This window comes from Wyeomyia smithii, chromosome 2 (genome assembly GCF_029784165.1).
Source record: "Wyeomyia smithii strain HCP4-BCI-WySm-NY-G18 chromosome 2, ASM2978416v1, whole genome shotgun sequence".
Taxonomy (NCBI): Eukaryota; Metazoa; Arthropoda; class Insecta; order Diptera; family Culicidae; genus Wyeomyia; species Wyeomyia smithii.
In genome coordinates, this window is record NC_073695.1 from 232,608,970 (window position 1) to 232,622,569 (window position 13,600).

Consider the following 13,600-nt stretch of genomic DNA (forward strand, 5'->3'; position numbering starts at 1 on the left):
CCAGCCACAGGGTGTTCGTAGTTTGTTTTGGTGGGTTCAACTGTCAAAATCAGGTGCTTGATAGCCGCTTATCGTCTTTCACATTTGAAACTCTTTTGCGTAATATTTGTTTCCTAATTTTTGAAAACTAGAATATATATAGTTGAGTATTGAAAATGGCCCCACCCGTGCTTAGAGGTCGAAACTATGTGCTATTTATTGGCGGAATCGTGGGATTGATTGGCTTGGCCTGCTACCCAATCATAATCGAGCCCATGATGAATCCGGAAAAATATAGTTTGTTATTGAGCGTTTTGCTCAGTTACCGTCTTGTAATTAAACTTTTTATTCTGTTTCAGAGAAACTACAGCAGCAAAATCGTGCCGGCATTAGGCAGGAAGATGTGCAACCTGGAAGTAAGTTTTGTATTCAACAGTTCGTAGCATCAGAAGGTTTTATAGCTTTATCGGCCAATGAAATTCTGTAAATTTTTTTATGATTGCAATGTGCACGATCTTTGCAAGAAAGTAAGCCTAAAGCAGGGTAACGAAAAAGATCTCTAGATCAAATTCCCTGATTTTCCCTGATATTTTTCAACATTCGACACAAGAAAGGGCAACGTGGAACGACGCTTTGAGTTTAGCAAAAAGGACTGCGGGGTCAAAAAGGTTGGGAACCACTGCTGTAGAAGGAGCAACCGTATGAATCTTTGATCCATAGTTTGGTGAACAAATTTGCGATTCTCACAGTTGTTTAAAGATTTTAGATGGTCGTAATGAAAGCACAGTAATTAAGTGACCTAGGGTTTACTGATTCTTGTGTTGAAATTTCACTCACTACATATTATGATTGACAAGTTGATTTTTTTTTTTTTGATTACAGATATGCGAGTGTGGAGCGATCCATTTAAACCTAGGACAGACCGACCTACGTAGATAAAGATCGCCGGAATGCAATGAATAGAGTTGCAACTCATTATTAGTTTTGTTTTTGCATGTAATTCAGAATTTGAGTAAATACATTTAAATATTTATATCCAAGTGATTGAAAAAATCACAGGAGGGTTGTGTGCAAGGCCACGACCACAAGGTTGAAGTAGAATACTTTTACAAGGAAGATAACCCGGCTGTTTGCGTGTCAGTCATTTTGAAATCGGATTGGTTTCGTATATACCGCTTGTTAAGCACAGTATCAACAAATCGTAATAAACATCACACTGCTGTGTATTTTCAGCAGCATAAAACCTCAGTTGCGGTTTATTAATAACCATTCATTATGCTCTTCCAAAAACATTTAGTAGCCTTGAAAAAGGTCGATTGCTGCAATTGCAATTTTCATTCAATTATTGCATACATGCTTTATGGTCAGATATACCCGCTGCAACTGCTACGCTAATCGTAGCCATGCCACAGTTGTGGCCGCTATACGCTGCCATTGGTATCCGCTGTCCCTGCATCAACTAGTGCGCCATCCATTGCTCCGCCGCTATCCGCTATCGCTGGTATCCACTGCACTGCTACTGCTAAGGGATAACTGCTGTTGTCGCTGTCTAGAACTATTATAAACGGCTTCGGCTGGAACAAGCTTTTATATAGGCCAAACAGCATATTTTCAATTGCAAGGTATATGATTCTGTCGACTGTGCTTGGGAAGCAATCATGTAACGACCAATCAGAGGTCGAATTTTGCGTTTTGACAAGGCTTGACTATTTTCAATAGTACAATAGTTTGAATAATAAAATTACAATCATCTTCATTTGGGATGAATCTTAGAAGATTTTCCAATCTACTGCTGCAAGAACGAAGGAAATCCATCGAATACTAACCGATTTATTAGCATTTGAAATTGGACATATTTTTAACTTTTTTCGGTTTTAGATTTTCATTTTACATCCCTATGTAGCCGAACTTCCTGAGAGAAGTATTCTACTTCAAAATGTGTGAGTGTGAAAAATTTAATGCCATGTGCCACGTTTAGCATACAATCAATTTCGATCAGGTAGTCATCATGACCTTGAAGCCGCCTTCTATTCAATCACAAACCAAACTACCGCCTAACAAATATATTTCCTTCAAAGTTAGCAATAAATGTAAAGAATGTAATAAACATAAAAAACAGAAGGTTCATGGAATCTATTGGAAACGTGATTGTCCAGTTCAGCAGACATAAAGAATTCTTTTAACTATTCATCTCCAGACGGGAAGGAAATATACCCAGCCTCACTTTATATATAAAAATAATTCTCGAGTAAATTTAAAACAAACACTATTTACCTTACCACTAGCGCCGCTCACTCAGCAGTGGCATCCGGATGCCGCTCGAGTAGCATTGCCACACCCTGTCCTCCGGCGGCGCAGGCAGCAATCACTCCCAGCTGGCCGTTTTCCCGCACCAGTCGGTTTGCCTATAGAACGAGAAAAAAAACTTATGACCACGCCCTCTTATTACAAAGAGGTTAAAGACTAGTAACTTACCGTGTGCATGCACAGTCGCACTCCAGTTGCCGCGAACGGATGTCCGATCGATAGGGAGCCGCCCCAGTTGTTCCATTTGGTCAAATCCGGGGTGCCGAACTTTTCGTTTAATCCGAGATAATTCTTGCAGAAGTAGTCGGAATCAAGTGCTTTCAGATTGGCGATGATTTGACCCTAGAATAAAAAATACAGATGCAAAAATAACACAAGCTTAGCTTGAAAATGAGTCTTACCGCAAAAGCTTCATGGATTTCCCATGAGTCGATGTCTTTCAGTGTGAGTCCGGCTTTCTTCAACAGCTTCGGAATACCGTAAGCCGGACCAAGCAACAACTGATCGATGGGATCTTGGGAAACGTACAAGAAATCCCGCAGATACGCCTTCGGACGCAGTCCGAGCTCCTTGGCTTTGGCTTCCGTCATGACCAGACAAGCGGAAGCACCGTCTGTCAGGAACGATGCATTAGCAGCAGTAACTGTTCCGTATGGTTTCACAAAAGCAGGTTTCAGTTTCGCTAAAGCTTCCTTACTGGAAACTCGAATTCCATTATCTTTGTCAACGGTCTTATCAACTCCAGCCACCTTAAATGGAACCAGATCAGTCATGTAGCCTTTATCTTGAGCTTCCTTGGCCAACGTGTGCGATCTGAGCGCATAATCATCCTGCTCTTGGCGGCTAGCGTTAAACGACGCAGCGAGCCGATCTGCTGAGTGGCCCATAGTTTCCCCAGAGGAAAACTCCGCCACTGCCGGTAATTCCGGCACGAAGAAATCCGGACGAATTGAAGCCAACAGCTGCAACCGCTGGCCAACCGATTTAGCCTTGTTTGCTCGCAGCATCAACGAACGCATCTTCCGACTGTGACGGATCGGTACGTCGGACATAAACTCAACGCCACCGGCGACGATCGAGTCGTACGTTCCGGTTGCTATCAGACCAATACCGGTGGTAATGGCCTGATTCGAGCTGATGCAAGCCATTGTGACCGTGTGAGCGGGCGTTTTGTTACTGAAACCGGCTGCTAGTGCGGCCTCGCGTGCAATGTTCGATGTTTTCACCTCCTGGATAACGGTTCCGTACACAATGTAGTCGATCACTTCCTTGTCGATCTTGGTTTTGCGCAAAAGGCTCCTAAAATTGGGCAATATTTTAATTCTATACTTAGCAATGTTAGCTGGTGCTCAACTTACAGCAATGAATGACGAGCCAGCTCGTGGGGCATGAGTTTGGAGTAACCCGTACCGGACATCAGAAACGGAGTTCTAACGCCATCGACCAAAACAACATTTTTGCCAGTCTTATCGGGAACTTTTCTCGGTTCACAGATAACTCCGGTAGTGCTGATGCTTCGCAGAGCTGTAAAGTTGAGTAAGTTGATTATTGTTTGCATTGTGTATTTTTTTTTTGCGGACATCACGTTTCATCGTCAGTAAAACATGATAGTCCGCTGCAGCAGGCAGTTATCAAAAAAGATCTGATTAACTGATAACTCGTTTTGAATTGAAAGGGACTTAGCATAGTCATAACGGGACGATTAATGCATTACATAATAAAATTTCATAAGTGTACAAATTTAAGAAACTTATTGAAAACTTTCGATAATTTTGTTTCCTGTATGTATTGATACTTGAACCCATAACAATACCAGATGGACTTTGGACATGACGTCAGCAGTTACATCGTCCATGATAGACATATTTTTCTACCTTCAATTAATAGAAAATTTATCTTAAAACCACATCTAATGTTTGGTTTGCTTCTAAAACAAACTGATTTAGCTTGTATCATGCAGATAATGGGATTAGTGAGCGGTTCCAAAGTCCATGTTGCACATAGTAGCAGAGTAAAGGTTAATCATTTTGGTCGCCGTCTCGCTCGTCGCCCATATCTGATTGTCCTTACACTGTAATCTCTACTCACCGGTTTTGGTCAAATTGCCGGATATAGAAGATCCAAGTTTGAATAATTGGTAGGCCATTGTAACTTTTTAATCAAGCAAGCAGGGACGAAATAAACTGAATACGAGAACTAAATTATATGAATAGACACTTTAGAGTAACTGTGCACCGAAAGCTTCTCTGTTGCTCAACCTTTACATGTACAAAGCGTTCCGCTCAGAGATGCCAGATGTTTTTGAAAAATGTCTGCAACTGCTCGAAAAACCGGAAAAATCTGCTTGAAATCTGACAAAAATCTATTCGTGATTCGAAAAAAATTCGCTCGCGCTGGTAAGTCTATAAAAATCTGCACACATTTCGAGAAAAACTGCGCAAATATAAGGAGACTCTGACAAAAATCTGCAGAAACTATGGAAAATCTGTGAATATCTGCAAATCAATAAAAATCTGCACACGGACTCTAAAAATCTGCGTTTTGCAGACAAATCTGCACATCTGGTATCCCTGGTTCCGCTTATCTTGCTGCTCTCGAACGGTAATGAGAGGCGAAAAATAATATGCACTGTCCAGCGCTGAGAAAAGCTGTAATTTTGAACAAAGAGAGAGCTTTTCGTATTCGCGTTGACGGTGTTGCTGATATTTGTTTGGTTTTTGCATGCGAAGAAGAAGGAAGGAAATATTTTTGCTTTTGTCATCACGCACATTTTGACAATTACATATGAGTGTTCACGTAGGTGCGAACAGCCTTCGAAATCTCTTTCAACCTTTTTTGTCTCGCAGTTTGCGTTGTAAAAAAATAGATGGCATATTTGCAATTGTTATTATTTCATCTCAAATTCCTGTTCGCATGCGAAGTAAATATAATCTGCAATAATGACTACACTCGCAACGTGTGATAATGAGATGAACCGCGTGATGAGACAGATTGCGGGACCAGCTTATGGCTCGCAGCCTACAGATCCGCACGAAATTTGCGCTTCACAGGACACTGATGCGCGCGATTATTGACGCGTAAACCATACTTAGGTGGTAGAGGAAATGTTTAGCCAATCTGTGCGTCTCATCATCGAGAGGGTGCGGTTCAAAACAGCGTCTAATCTGTATGTTAGGAGTGGCTGATCAACGTCCTGGAGTCAGCGTGGGACTCTAAACTAAACTGACAAGATGATGCCTCGGCGAGACAGGGGGTTGGGAAAAGCCCAACGAGCCGCCCCGGAAAACAATATGTTACAAACAAACAATTACAAACAAAGAAAATACGAATCGGAACAATCGGCATGGACCTAGGCAACGAAATAATGACTACGATTGGAAACTTGGGACATGGAAGTACAAATCGCTATGCTTTCCAGGGTGCGACAGGATAATCTACGACGAGCTACATCCACGTAACTTCGAAGTCGCAGCGTTGCAAGAACTTTGTTGGACCGGACAGAAGGTATGGAAAACGGACACTGGGCGGCTTCTTTTACCAAACTTGTGCCCCCCAACGAGCTGTAAACCGGCTTCAAAGTACTGGGCAAGAAGCGCCAATGCATGATTGGGTCTACGATAGCTGCCCGCGACGGGACGTGAAGGTCGTTATTGGGGACATGAATGCTGAGGTAGGACGAGAAGCAACGTACAGACCGATAATCGGGCCAGATAGCCTGATCGCCGTGTCTTATGATAAAGGCTATCAGTGCGTAAACTTTGCATTCTTCCGTGGTATGATAGTCCGAAATACCTTCCTCCCCCGCAAAGATATCCACAGAACCACCTGGAGATCCCGCGACCAACAGACAGAGAATCAAATTTACCATGTTTTAATCGACGGAAGGTTCTTCTCCGACATCATCAACGTTCTCACCTACCACAGTGCAAATATAGATCTGAACCACTACCTAGTAGTTGTGTGAATGCGCTCAAAACTTTTAACGGTATATAACAACTACCGAAGTCGAGCGCCGCAACCACAAATAGAACTGCGGAACGCCGGAGTTGCACGGAAATACGAGCAGCTTGGCGCAGCTACTCTTAAAGATGGCTTAGTTGAACGCCGCCTACAAGGTACTTTCCCAAATATTCTGCCGTCGACTATCACCATTGCGAAGCAGTTCGCGGGGCACTACCAGGTGGCATTCATGGGTGCCCTTGTTAGCAGGGATCAAATATTCTCGGTTCGGCAGGTTATACAAAAATGCCGCGAATACAACGTGCCCACGCATCATCTTTTCGTGGATTACAAATAGGTATACGACACAATCGATCGAGATCAGTTATGGCAAATTATGCTTGAATACGGATTTCCAGACAAACTAACGCGGCTAGTCAAAACGACGATGGATCGAGTGATGTATGTAATCGAGTATCGGGGGCACTCTCGCGCCCCTTCGAAACTCGAAAAGGTTTAAGACAAGGTGATGGTCCCTCGTGCCTCCTGTTTATTACTACCCTGGAAGGTGTCATAGGAAGAGCGGGAAATAATTCGAGTGGCACGATATTTTAAAAGTCGGTCCAACAGATTGGCTTTCGCCAATCAACAGATTGGACTTGTCATCAATGCATTGAAGATGAGGTACATGAAAGAAAAGAGTTCACGAGAAGACATTGCTAACCTCCCATTAAAGTTGAGTTAACTGCCGACAACGATACCAGCAGAGAAATTCATCGGTCTCCGGAGGAAGCTCCGATCAAGTAGAATTCGCCGCCGCACCAAGTTGACCATCTTTCGGACACTGATCAGAGCGGTAGTTCTCTACGACCATGAGACATGGACTATGCTTGTGGAGGACCAACGCACCCTTGCGGTCTTCGAGCGGAAGGTGTTGCGCACCAGACAATAGATGGAGAACGCAACGTGGAGAAGGCGAATGAACCACGAACTGCAGAAGCTGCTTGGGGAGCCATCTATTGTTCACACCGCCAAGATTGCAGGTTATGATGGGCTGGGCATGTCGAAAGGATGTCGGACGACAGCCCGGTAAAGATGGTCCTTGAAACCAATCCGTCAGGGACGAGACGAAGAGGTGCACAGCGGGCAAGGTGGAAGACGACCTACGGACAGTATGTAGACTACAGAGCTGCCGAACTGCAGCCATGGACCGAGTGGAATGGAGACGACTCTTATGTACAGCAAAGGCCACACCACAGCTTGGGACTGTTTGATAAGGTGAGGACACTGATGCTTCCGGAGGCGCTCTGCGAATACGAATCGTGGGCGTGGAAGAAGGCTGACCGGCAAGCGGTTTGATTCTTTGAGCGTAGATTATTGCGACCAATACTCGATGGTAAGCTTGAAAAAATTAGCGGATGAGGCTGTATTAAAATTATAGACCCGCTGATACGGCGGATGAGCGGCAGGTGCACTCCAGAAGCTCAAACCGGAAAAATGAAGGATTTTAGCTATTCAACCATTCCTGTGAATTTTGGTGTCCCTGACCATTACCGTTTTTTCAGAGACTTAAATGAGTTTTCTCGTAAACCTAACGTTAGTGACGAACCCGGCGAGCAATGTCTATATACCACACTCTAACGTAAGTTGACGCGTTTTGGTAATGGCTAGGGGCATCAAAATTCAGAGGAATGGTTGAACCGCAATGTTTCAATTTTTCCGGTTTGAGCTTTTGGAATGCACTTTTTTCATTTTGTCGACCAGTGTAATATTCAGCAGACTCAAATAGAGACCGACGACTTCGAAGCAGACTTCGCACGTGTCAGATATGTGCTCTTGACGAAAATGCGCGATCAGCGCATGTAATGGGCGACTGGAGGGGAGTATCCCAGGACTGAGTTTTACGGAAGCGTACTCTGTGTCCGGCTTAAGGTCTTAATGATCTGTCGCTTAAAAGTAAAGTAAAGTAAGTACTTTGTATTCAAAGATTAATATCACTAAAATCGTCAGCATAAAACAGCAAATCGTTGCACTAAAAAAAGTGGATCGCACAACGATTCGTTTTTCGGGAGTAAGATCACACTTAATTCTGAATCGGTCTTTTTGTACTAAAGTTGAATACGGCCATAGATGAGACTAAGGGCGCCTTAGGCACCACTTATTCAACACCTGCTTTACGTAATGTTACTGTAAAAACTGTTGAACAAGAACAGCTGGGATTAGAGCGCTGCTGTTGAAGTTAAGCACGTAATCTTTATGAGAACTATCGCGTTGCGCGATCTTTATTCATTAGCCATACATTACATATGATTTTTAAGTGCTGCCGGATTGTCTATTGGATAGTTTCCACACGATTAAACATCTAATTTAATTTTATTTATATATTTACGAGTTGAATCCACAGCGAGCGAAGAAATATTCAGAAATGTAAGCATGCCATTTTTGTCATTCTTCGTTGAGACCATGTTATGTTAATAAATGTTTGCCAATGTTTCAGAAGCACATCTTAAACCGCAGCTAAAATTGTTTTCATTCCGAACTGTATTTATTTAAAATTAAAAGCGGATTCTAAAAGTTCAGCCAAGTGCATCAATTATTGTGTACAATTGAGTGATTGCGAATCAAAAATCCAACTGCCGTTTGAATTTCCTTCAAGAATAAGTCCATCCAGCACCGCGTGAAACATACCAGTCGTTCACTCTCCATCACAGCCGGTATCCTTTCTCAATCGCTGTACACCAGGCGACGGTGATACAACTACGTGCACATCAAAACAGTTTGACTGATCTAATTCTTATGATAAGATGCGTTTTAATCAGAAAGTTTACACAATTCACAATTGATCGATTTTTATTCACTTACCTCATCTGTAAGATTTACGGTCTTAGCCCGATTATGAGACGACTTCTTGTCCATTTTATCTGCCAAAAAAGATATTTTTAGTAATAAACCCAAAATGAATCGATCACTGATTAATCACCCTTTAGTTCCGAATAGCATAATGTGGGCGGAGCCTGAATCTTACGTCTAATTTCCTCATTCAGTTTAACCTTGTCAAGTAACTCCTTAATGGCCGCCGGTGGTGGAATCCAGCTTTTTGGCGTCGCCAATGCTGGAGGGTTGTGGAAATGTCGCTTTTCCGATTTCAAGAATTCAAAATGCGATCCGGCTTGTATTCGTCCACCGCACTTGTTCCATGTACAGTTCCAGAAACTGTTGCCGGATGGAAGGAAATTCTGCAGACTGTAACTGAAGCCTTCGTAGAGAAGCGATATTACGTTTTTCGTGTTACGATAGAAACCGATTTCGCTGATGTCAACCTGGCCGGTTTTTGCGCTGTCCTGTTCCACTTGCGGTGTGCTGGTCGATGTGGATGGCGCCACTTCTCCCGTTCCGGTGCGAATCGGGTCATGATTGTGCGGTACACCTCCGACCAATTTTTTCATGTACTTGAAAGCAATCAATGTGCCAGGGCAACTTTCTGTAGTGCATTTCCACATTGTTTCTCCTCCCTCTGAGGAATAGGCATAGTTTCGCTTGTAGAAAAAGTTATCGTGGAACATATGGTAGGATCCATCCGATGCTTTGAAGAAGCTGTGGTCGGCGCCAGTTTTCTTGAACTCTTCAACCAACGAAACTCCGCCTGCCGTTCGCATTCCGGTGAAGGTGGTCGATCTGTTCTTGGGAGTAACTTCTTCGGGCACTTCTCTCATGACTTCCAACAGAGGCTCATCGTTACGGCTAACAGATCTGGAACGATTCGATGAAGACGAATCTGAGACCACCGATCGCGGCACATGTTTATGCGGTTTCCCAAGGGCATAACTACGAAAATCTTTGGTAGTCACAATCATCCCCTGGCAGTTTTCCTCTTCACATCGCCAACGAATCTGCTCCGGTTTAATGCCTTTGATTACCGCTTCCTGCAGATAGGTGAAGCCATTCATCGTGATCGTCGGTTTGTCGCCTGAGTGGACCACGTGGATGCCCCGCGCGGAAATCATCTGATCCACCGGAACACCCGGTAGGTTTTCGGGTACCGAGTCGTCGTACAGTTCCTGGGCGACCAGGTCGATATCGGAATCGTCGGCTGTGGCATCGGCCGGTCTCTCGCCTACAACTGGTGTTTCGGAAATGTCGTACTGCTGCAGTTGCAGTTTCGCCAAAAAGGTGCATATTTGGGGTGTTATCTTTTCAAATGTCCTGCAATCAAAAGAAAGAAAAACACGCATTGTTGGGAAAGCAAAAGGGTAAGCTGTTATCTAGCATAGAGAACAACAGGTTGACGTTAGGTAAAAGTTTATATATACATTGTAAATTAATTGTCGACAATTTTATAAACCATGTTCAAATTTTGCTTTTGGGAAAATCGCGAGTAACAATCAACGCAAAACAAAATGTTCAAGTGTCAACCTGTACTCACCGTCCATCGGCGTCCTTGTCCAGCTTGACGTGGCTGTGTTTCATGTTGACGTGAAATTTCTTGAAGTCCGGATCGATTTCCAACAGAGCATCGCACTTTTCCGTCGTGGCCATTTCGCAGCGCCAGCTTAGCAGACTCTCATGCTTATACACGAAGCCCTGTGCTAGCAGGCGATAATCGCCGGGAATGTCACCATCCGCGCAATACTGAACCAAATCGAAAACACCACCCAGCGTGGAGCCACCGGCCAGCAAAACGGGCGGTGTTTCAATGCGCAATCTTTTGCTAGTGGGGGCTTCCGGTTCTTTATCCCCGTTGCTCTGCACCTTTTTTCGTTTGTCCTTGGCTGCAGCAGTATCATTTCGCCGTTGTTCTTCCTCCTCTCTCAACCGCTTCCGTGCAACTCTCATTTTGCGTACCTGGACATCGCTAGCCTTGCACTGTACTCGAAAGGCATGAAAATCTTCCAGCTTTTGCACGCAGTTAGAGCAAATGTGAGCCTCCAGCTCCTCGGATGGTGAGAGCTAATTAGTAACAAACAAAAGTTTTAACTTTCGAAGCGTCTGAACACCAACAGAAACTTACCGTCACTTCCGCCAACAACCGAATCTTGGCCAGCAGCAAGTTATTCGTACTTCCCGTCGAACCATCCGGGAAAAGGTGGTGAAGCTCATATATATTTGAGAGACACATACGGCAGAAGTCCAACTCAGAGGAGTTTGGTTGTAGCTCCAACTCCATTCCAATAGCCGAATGCATCTTTTGCGACAACAGTGCAGCGGAACAGCGGTCGGTACACAATCAGCACAACACAAATAGAGAAACTTTTCAGTTTAAAATATGCATAGCATGGGACTTGTAACCCCAACAAAATTAGCAATTCGTTAACGATTCGTATAAAAGCGTATAAAAACCTGCTGTAAGCGTTTTTTTTGTCTGTGAGATACGTGAGATGCGATGCGATCAAGCCGCCGCCGCTGTCATGAGAACACGCTAATCGCGAACTGGTTCAGTTGTTACTATGAGAAAAGAACGGGTGTGTAGAGTATTAACGATAATTCACATATTACGTTATGCAAAATTTCACGTGAATATACGTATTTTATAATGCAGATACAACGCAGATAATATATTAAACATGGAACTCGACATCGGAAAATAAACAAATAAACAATTGTACGCAAATCAACCAATCAACAGGACTGAAAAACATTTTAAACCTCTTTATTATTTTTCCATCGACTAAAGGTTTCTTATACCTATATATTTTGTGACTAAGAATAAACGTGCTTAATGGAGCCAAAAAAAATTTTTTTCTAACTACTGCACATTTGTACTGTTCCATTACTCGACACTACAAGCAGAAATATTTCCTTAAGGCAGTGTTTGAATATCGCGTAATAGAATTAATTCCTTGAGACCCATTCCCACATTCCCGCACTCAAAGATCTCGATTTTTCCGTACAACATTTAATGAAACACATTCAATGATATGTGGAAATAATAAATATATGCATGCTCCACATAACGCCCATTTTATTGATAATATATAGTGTAAAGCTGATTCTGGAATCGACCCGGACTCATTAATTGTGAATTAGCGTATCAAAGTAACTTGTGCATACACATTTTAATTTTATTAGTAGCTTGTTCATTCAAGGAAAAATGCGATGAAAGTTCTATCTGCTCCAAATTTCAGATATACTTTACTGTAAGAATGGCTGCACTATGATTCATTTATAAGCAGGTTACATTATTTTTCATTGACAAAAATTTTGATTTTAGGTTGAGCAGCTGATATTTATATTTAATAAAATCAATTAAAAATCAATGTTTTTTTTTCACTTTGACTTGATATAACCTTAATAGGCTACCTTATCGAAAATTTCTGAAGAAACAGTTACGTATTTTGTGAATAATGTGTGAATTAACGCAATGAGGTGTATAATATTATTATACATTTAATTGAAAACTGAAGTTGTCGACCAGCGACAATCGATTTTTCTCTCGTGCCGTACTTTATACTTAACGTCGGAAGTAGTGCGCTGCATAGCGCATCTGATTTGCTATACAGCGTACTATTTTTGACGTTAAGTATAGTGTACGGTATGTCGAAAAATTCGACTTTCTACTGGGGCGAATATAGACCAGAGTCTATTAGCCAATTTCTTTATTCCACTGTGTGCGGGCATAACTGCCGAGGAATTATAAAACGTCATCGCCATTTAAGACGTAAGTAAGAAAGAGATGCCAGATAATTGTTTACGAACTTAGCACGTGCGGTGGTGGGTTGAAGCTGACAAATTTTACAGTGCGCTTCGGGCAGCACGGCAGGTCAAAACTGGGTCAAAATTGAGCGAATAAAGAAGTGTTTTGACAGCAGTTAGTGCGCTTTCAGGTCAAAACGAGGTGAGCTGGTGGAAAAAAGAAATTCGCTATATGTGTATATTAGGGTGGGGGAAAGTGATCGATTTTCCAGAACCAAGTTTTTTTGGTTCCTTTTGGGGCCCCAAACAACTCTAAACTTACCGGAAGTCGATTGGTTTTGTCTCCGCTTGGCGCATTGCATTTCAAATTTGTATGAAAATTTATATGGGAAAACCTACTTTTTTGCATTTACCTTTCTAGAGAGCTCAATAGTGATCTAATAATGCACTACATTATGCAAAAGTATAGTATTTTAGATGCCTAACAACTTTGCAGAAGACACTGACCAACTTAGCTGAAGACATGATTGTTTTATATCCTAAGATCCTCGACTTACAATTCATCTAACATGCACAGACTGGACATGTACCACTTTTGCTCTCAACGAAATGGTGATTATGTTATTTATCAAAAAATGTTTTGGCTATAACTTTGGTATAGGTTGTCAGATCTCGGTTTTTCTTGGACATACTAGTACATTACTGCGTTCTGCATCAATTTATGCAAAAGACCCAAAACGTGCAA

At 42.5% G+C, this 13,600-nt stretch overlaps 3 protein-coding genes across 4 annotated transcripts; 1 reads left to right on the plus strand and 2 right to left on the minus strand.

Moving 5' to 3' along the window:
* Positions 1-29: 29 nt before the first annotated feature.
* On the plus strand, positions 30-2,100 carry LOC129720400 (small integral membrane protein 20). Its single transcript, XM_055671877.1, has 3 exons — positions 30-276; positions 339-395; positions 862-2,100. The coding sequence occupies exons 1-3, from the start codon at positions 156-158 to the stop codon at positions 912-914; spliced, it is 231 nt and encodes a 76-aa protein (XP_055527852.1). The 5' UTR covers positions 30-155; the 3' UTR covers positions 915-2,100.
* On the minus strand, positions 2,028-4,561 carry LOC129720392 (trifunctional enzyme subunit beta, mitochondrial). The gene is made up of 5 exons (XM_055671864.1): positions 4,375-4,561; positions 3,645-3,810; positions 2,688-3,585; positions 2,455-2,628; positions 2,028-2,384 (listed from the first exon to the last, which is right to left on the minus strand). The coding sequence occupies exons 1-5, from the start codon at positions 4,430-4,432 to the stop codon at positions 2,271-2,273; spliced, it is 1,410 nt and encodes a 469-aa protein (XP_055527839.1). The 5' UTR covers positions 4,433-4,561; the 3' UTR covers positions 2,028-2,270.
* Positions 4,562-8,748: 4,187 nt separating this feature from the next.
* On the minus strand, positions 8,749-11,634 carry LOC129720390 (uncharacterized). Of its 2 annotated transcripts, none has more exons than XM_055671861.1 (5): positions 11,234-11,634; positions 10,649-11,172; positions 9,206-10,428; positions 9,088-9,146; positions 8,749-9,012 (listed from the first exon to the last, which is right to left on the minus strand). In XM_055671861.1, the coding sequence occupies exons 1-5, from the start codon at positions 11,405-11,407 to the stop codon at positions 8,983-8,985; spliced, it is 2,010 nt and encodes a 669-aa protein (XP_055527836.1). In that variant the 5' UTR covers positions 11,408-11,634; the 3' UTR covers positions 8,749-8,982. The 2 variants fall into 2 exon arrangements, with proteins under 2 accessions (XP_055527836.1, XP_055527837.1); XM_055671862.1 differs by having other exon boundaries at positions 8,749-9,018; positions 11,234-11,633.
* Between the last annotated feature and the right edge of the window lie 1,966 nt (positions 11,635-13,600).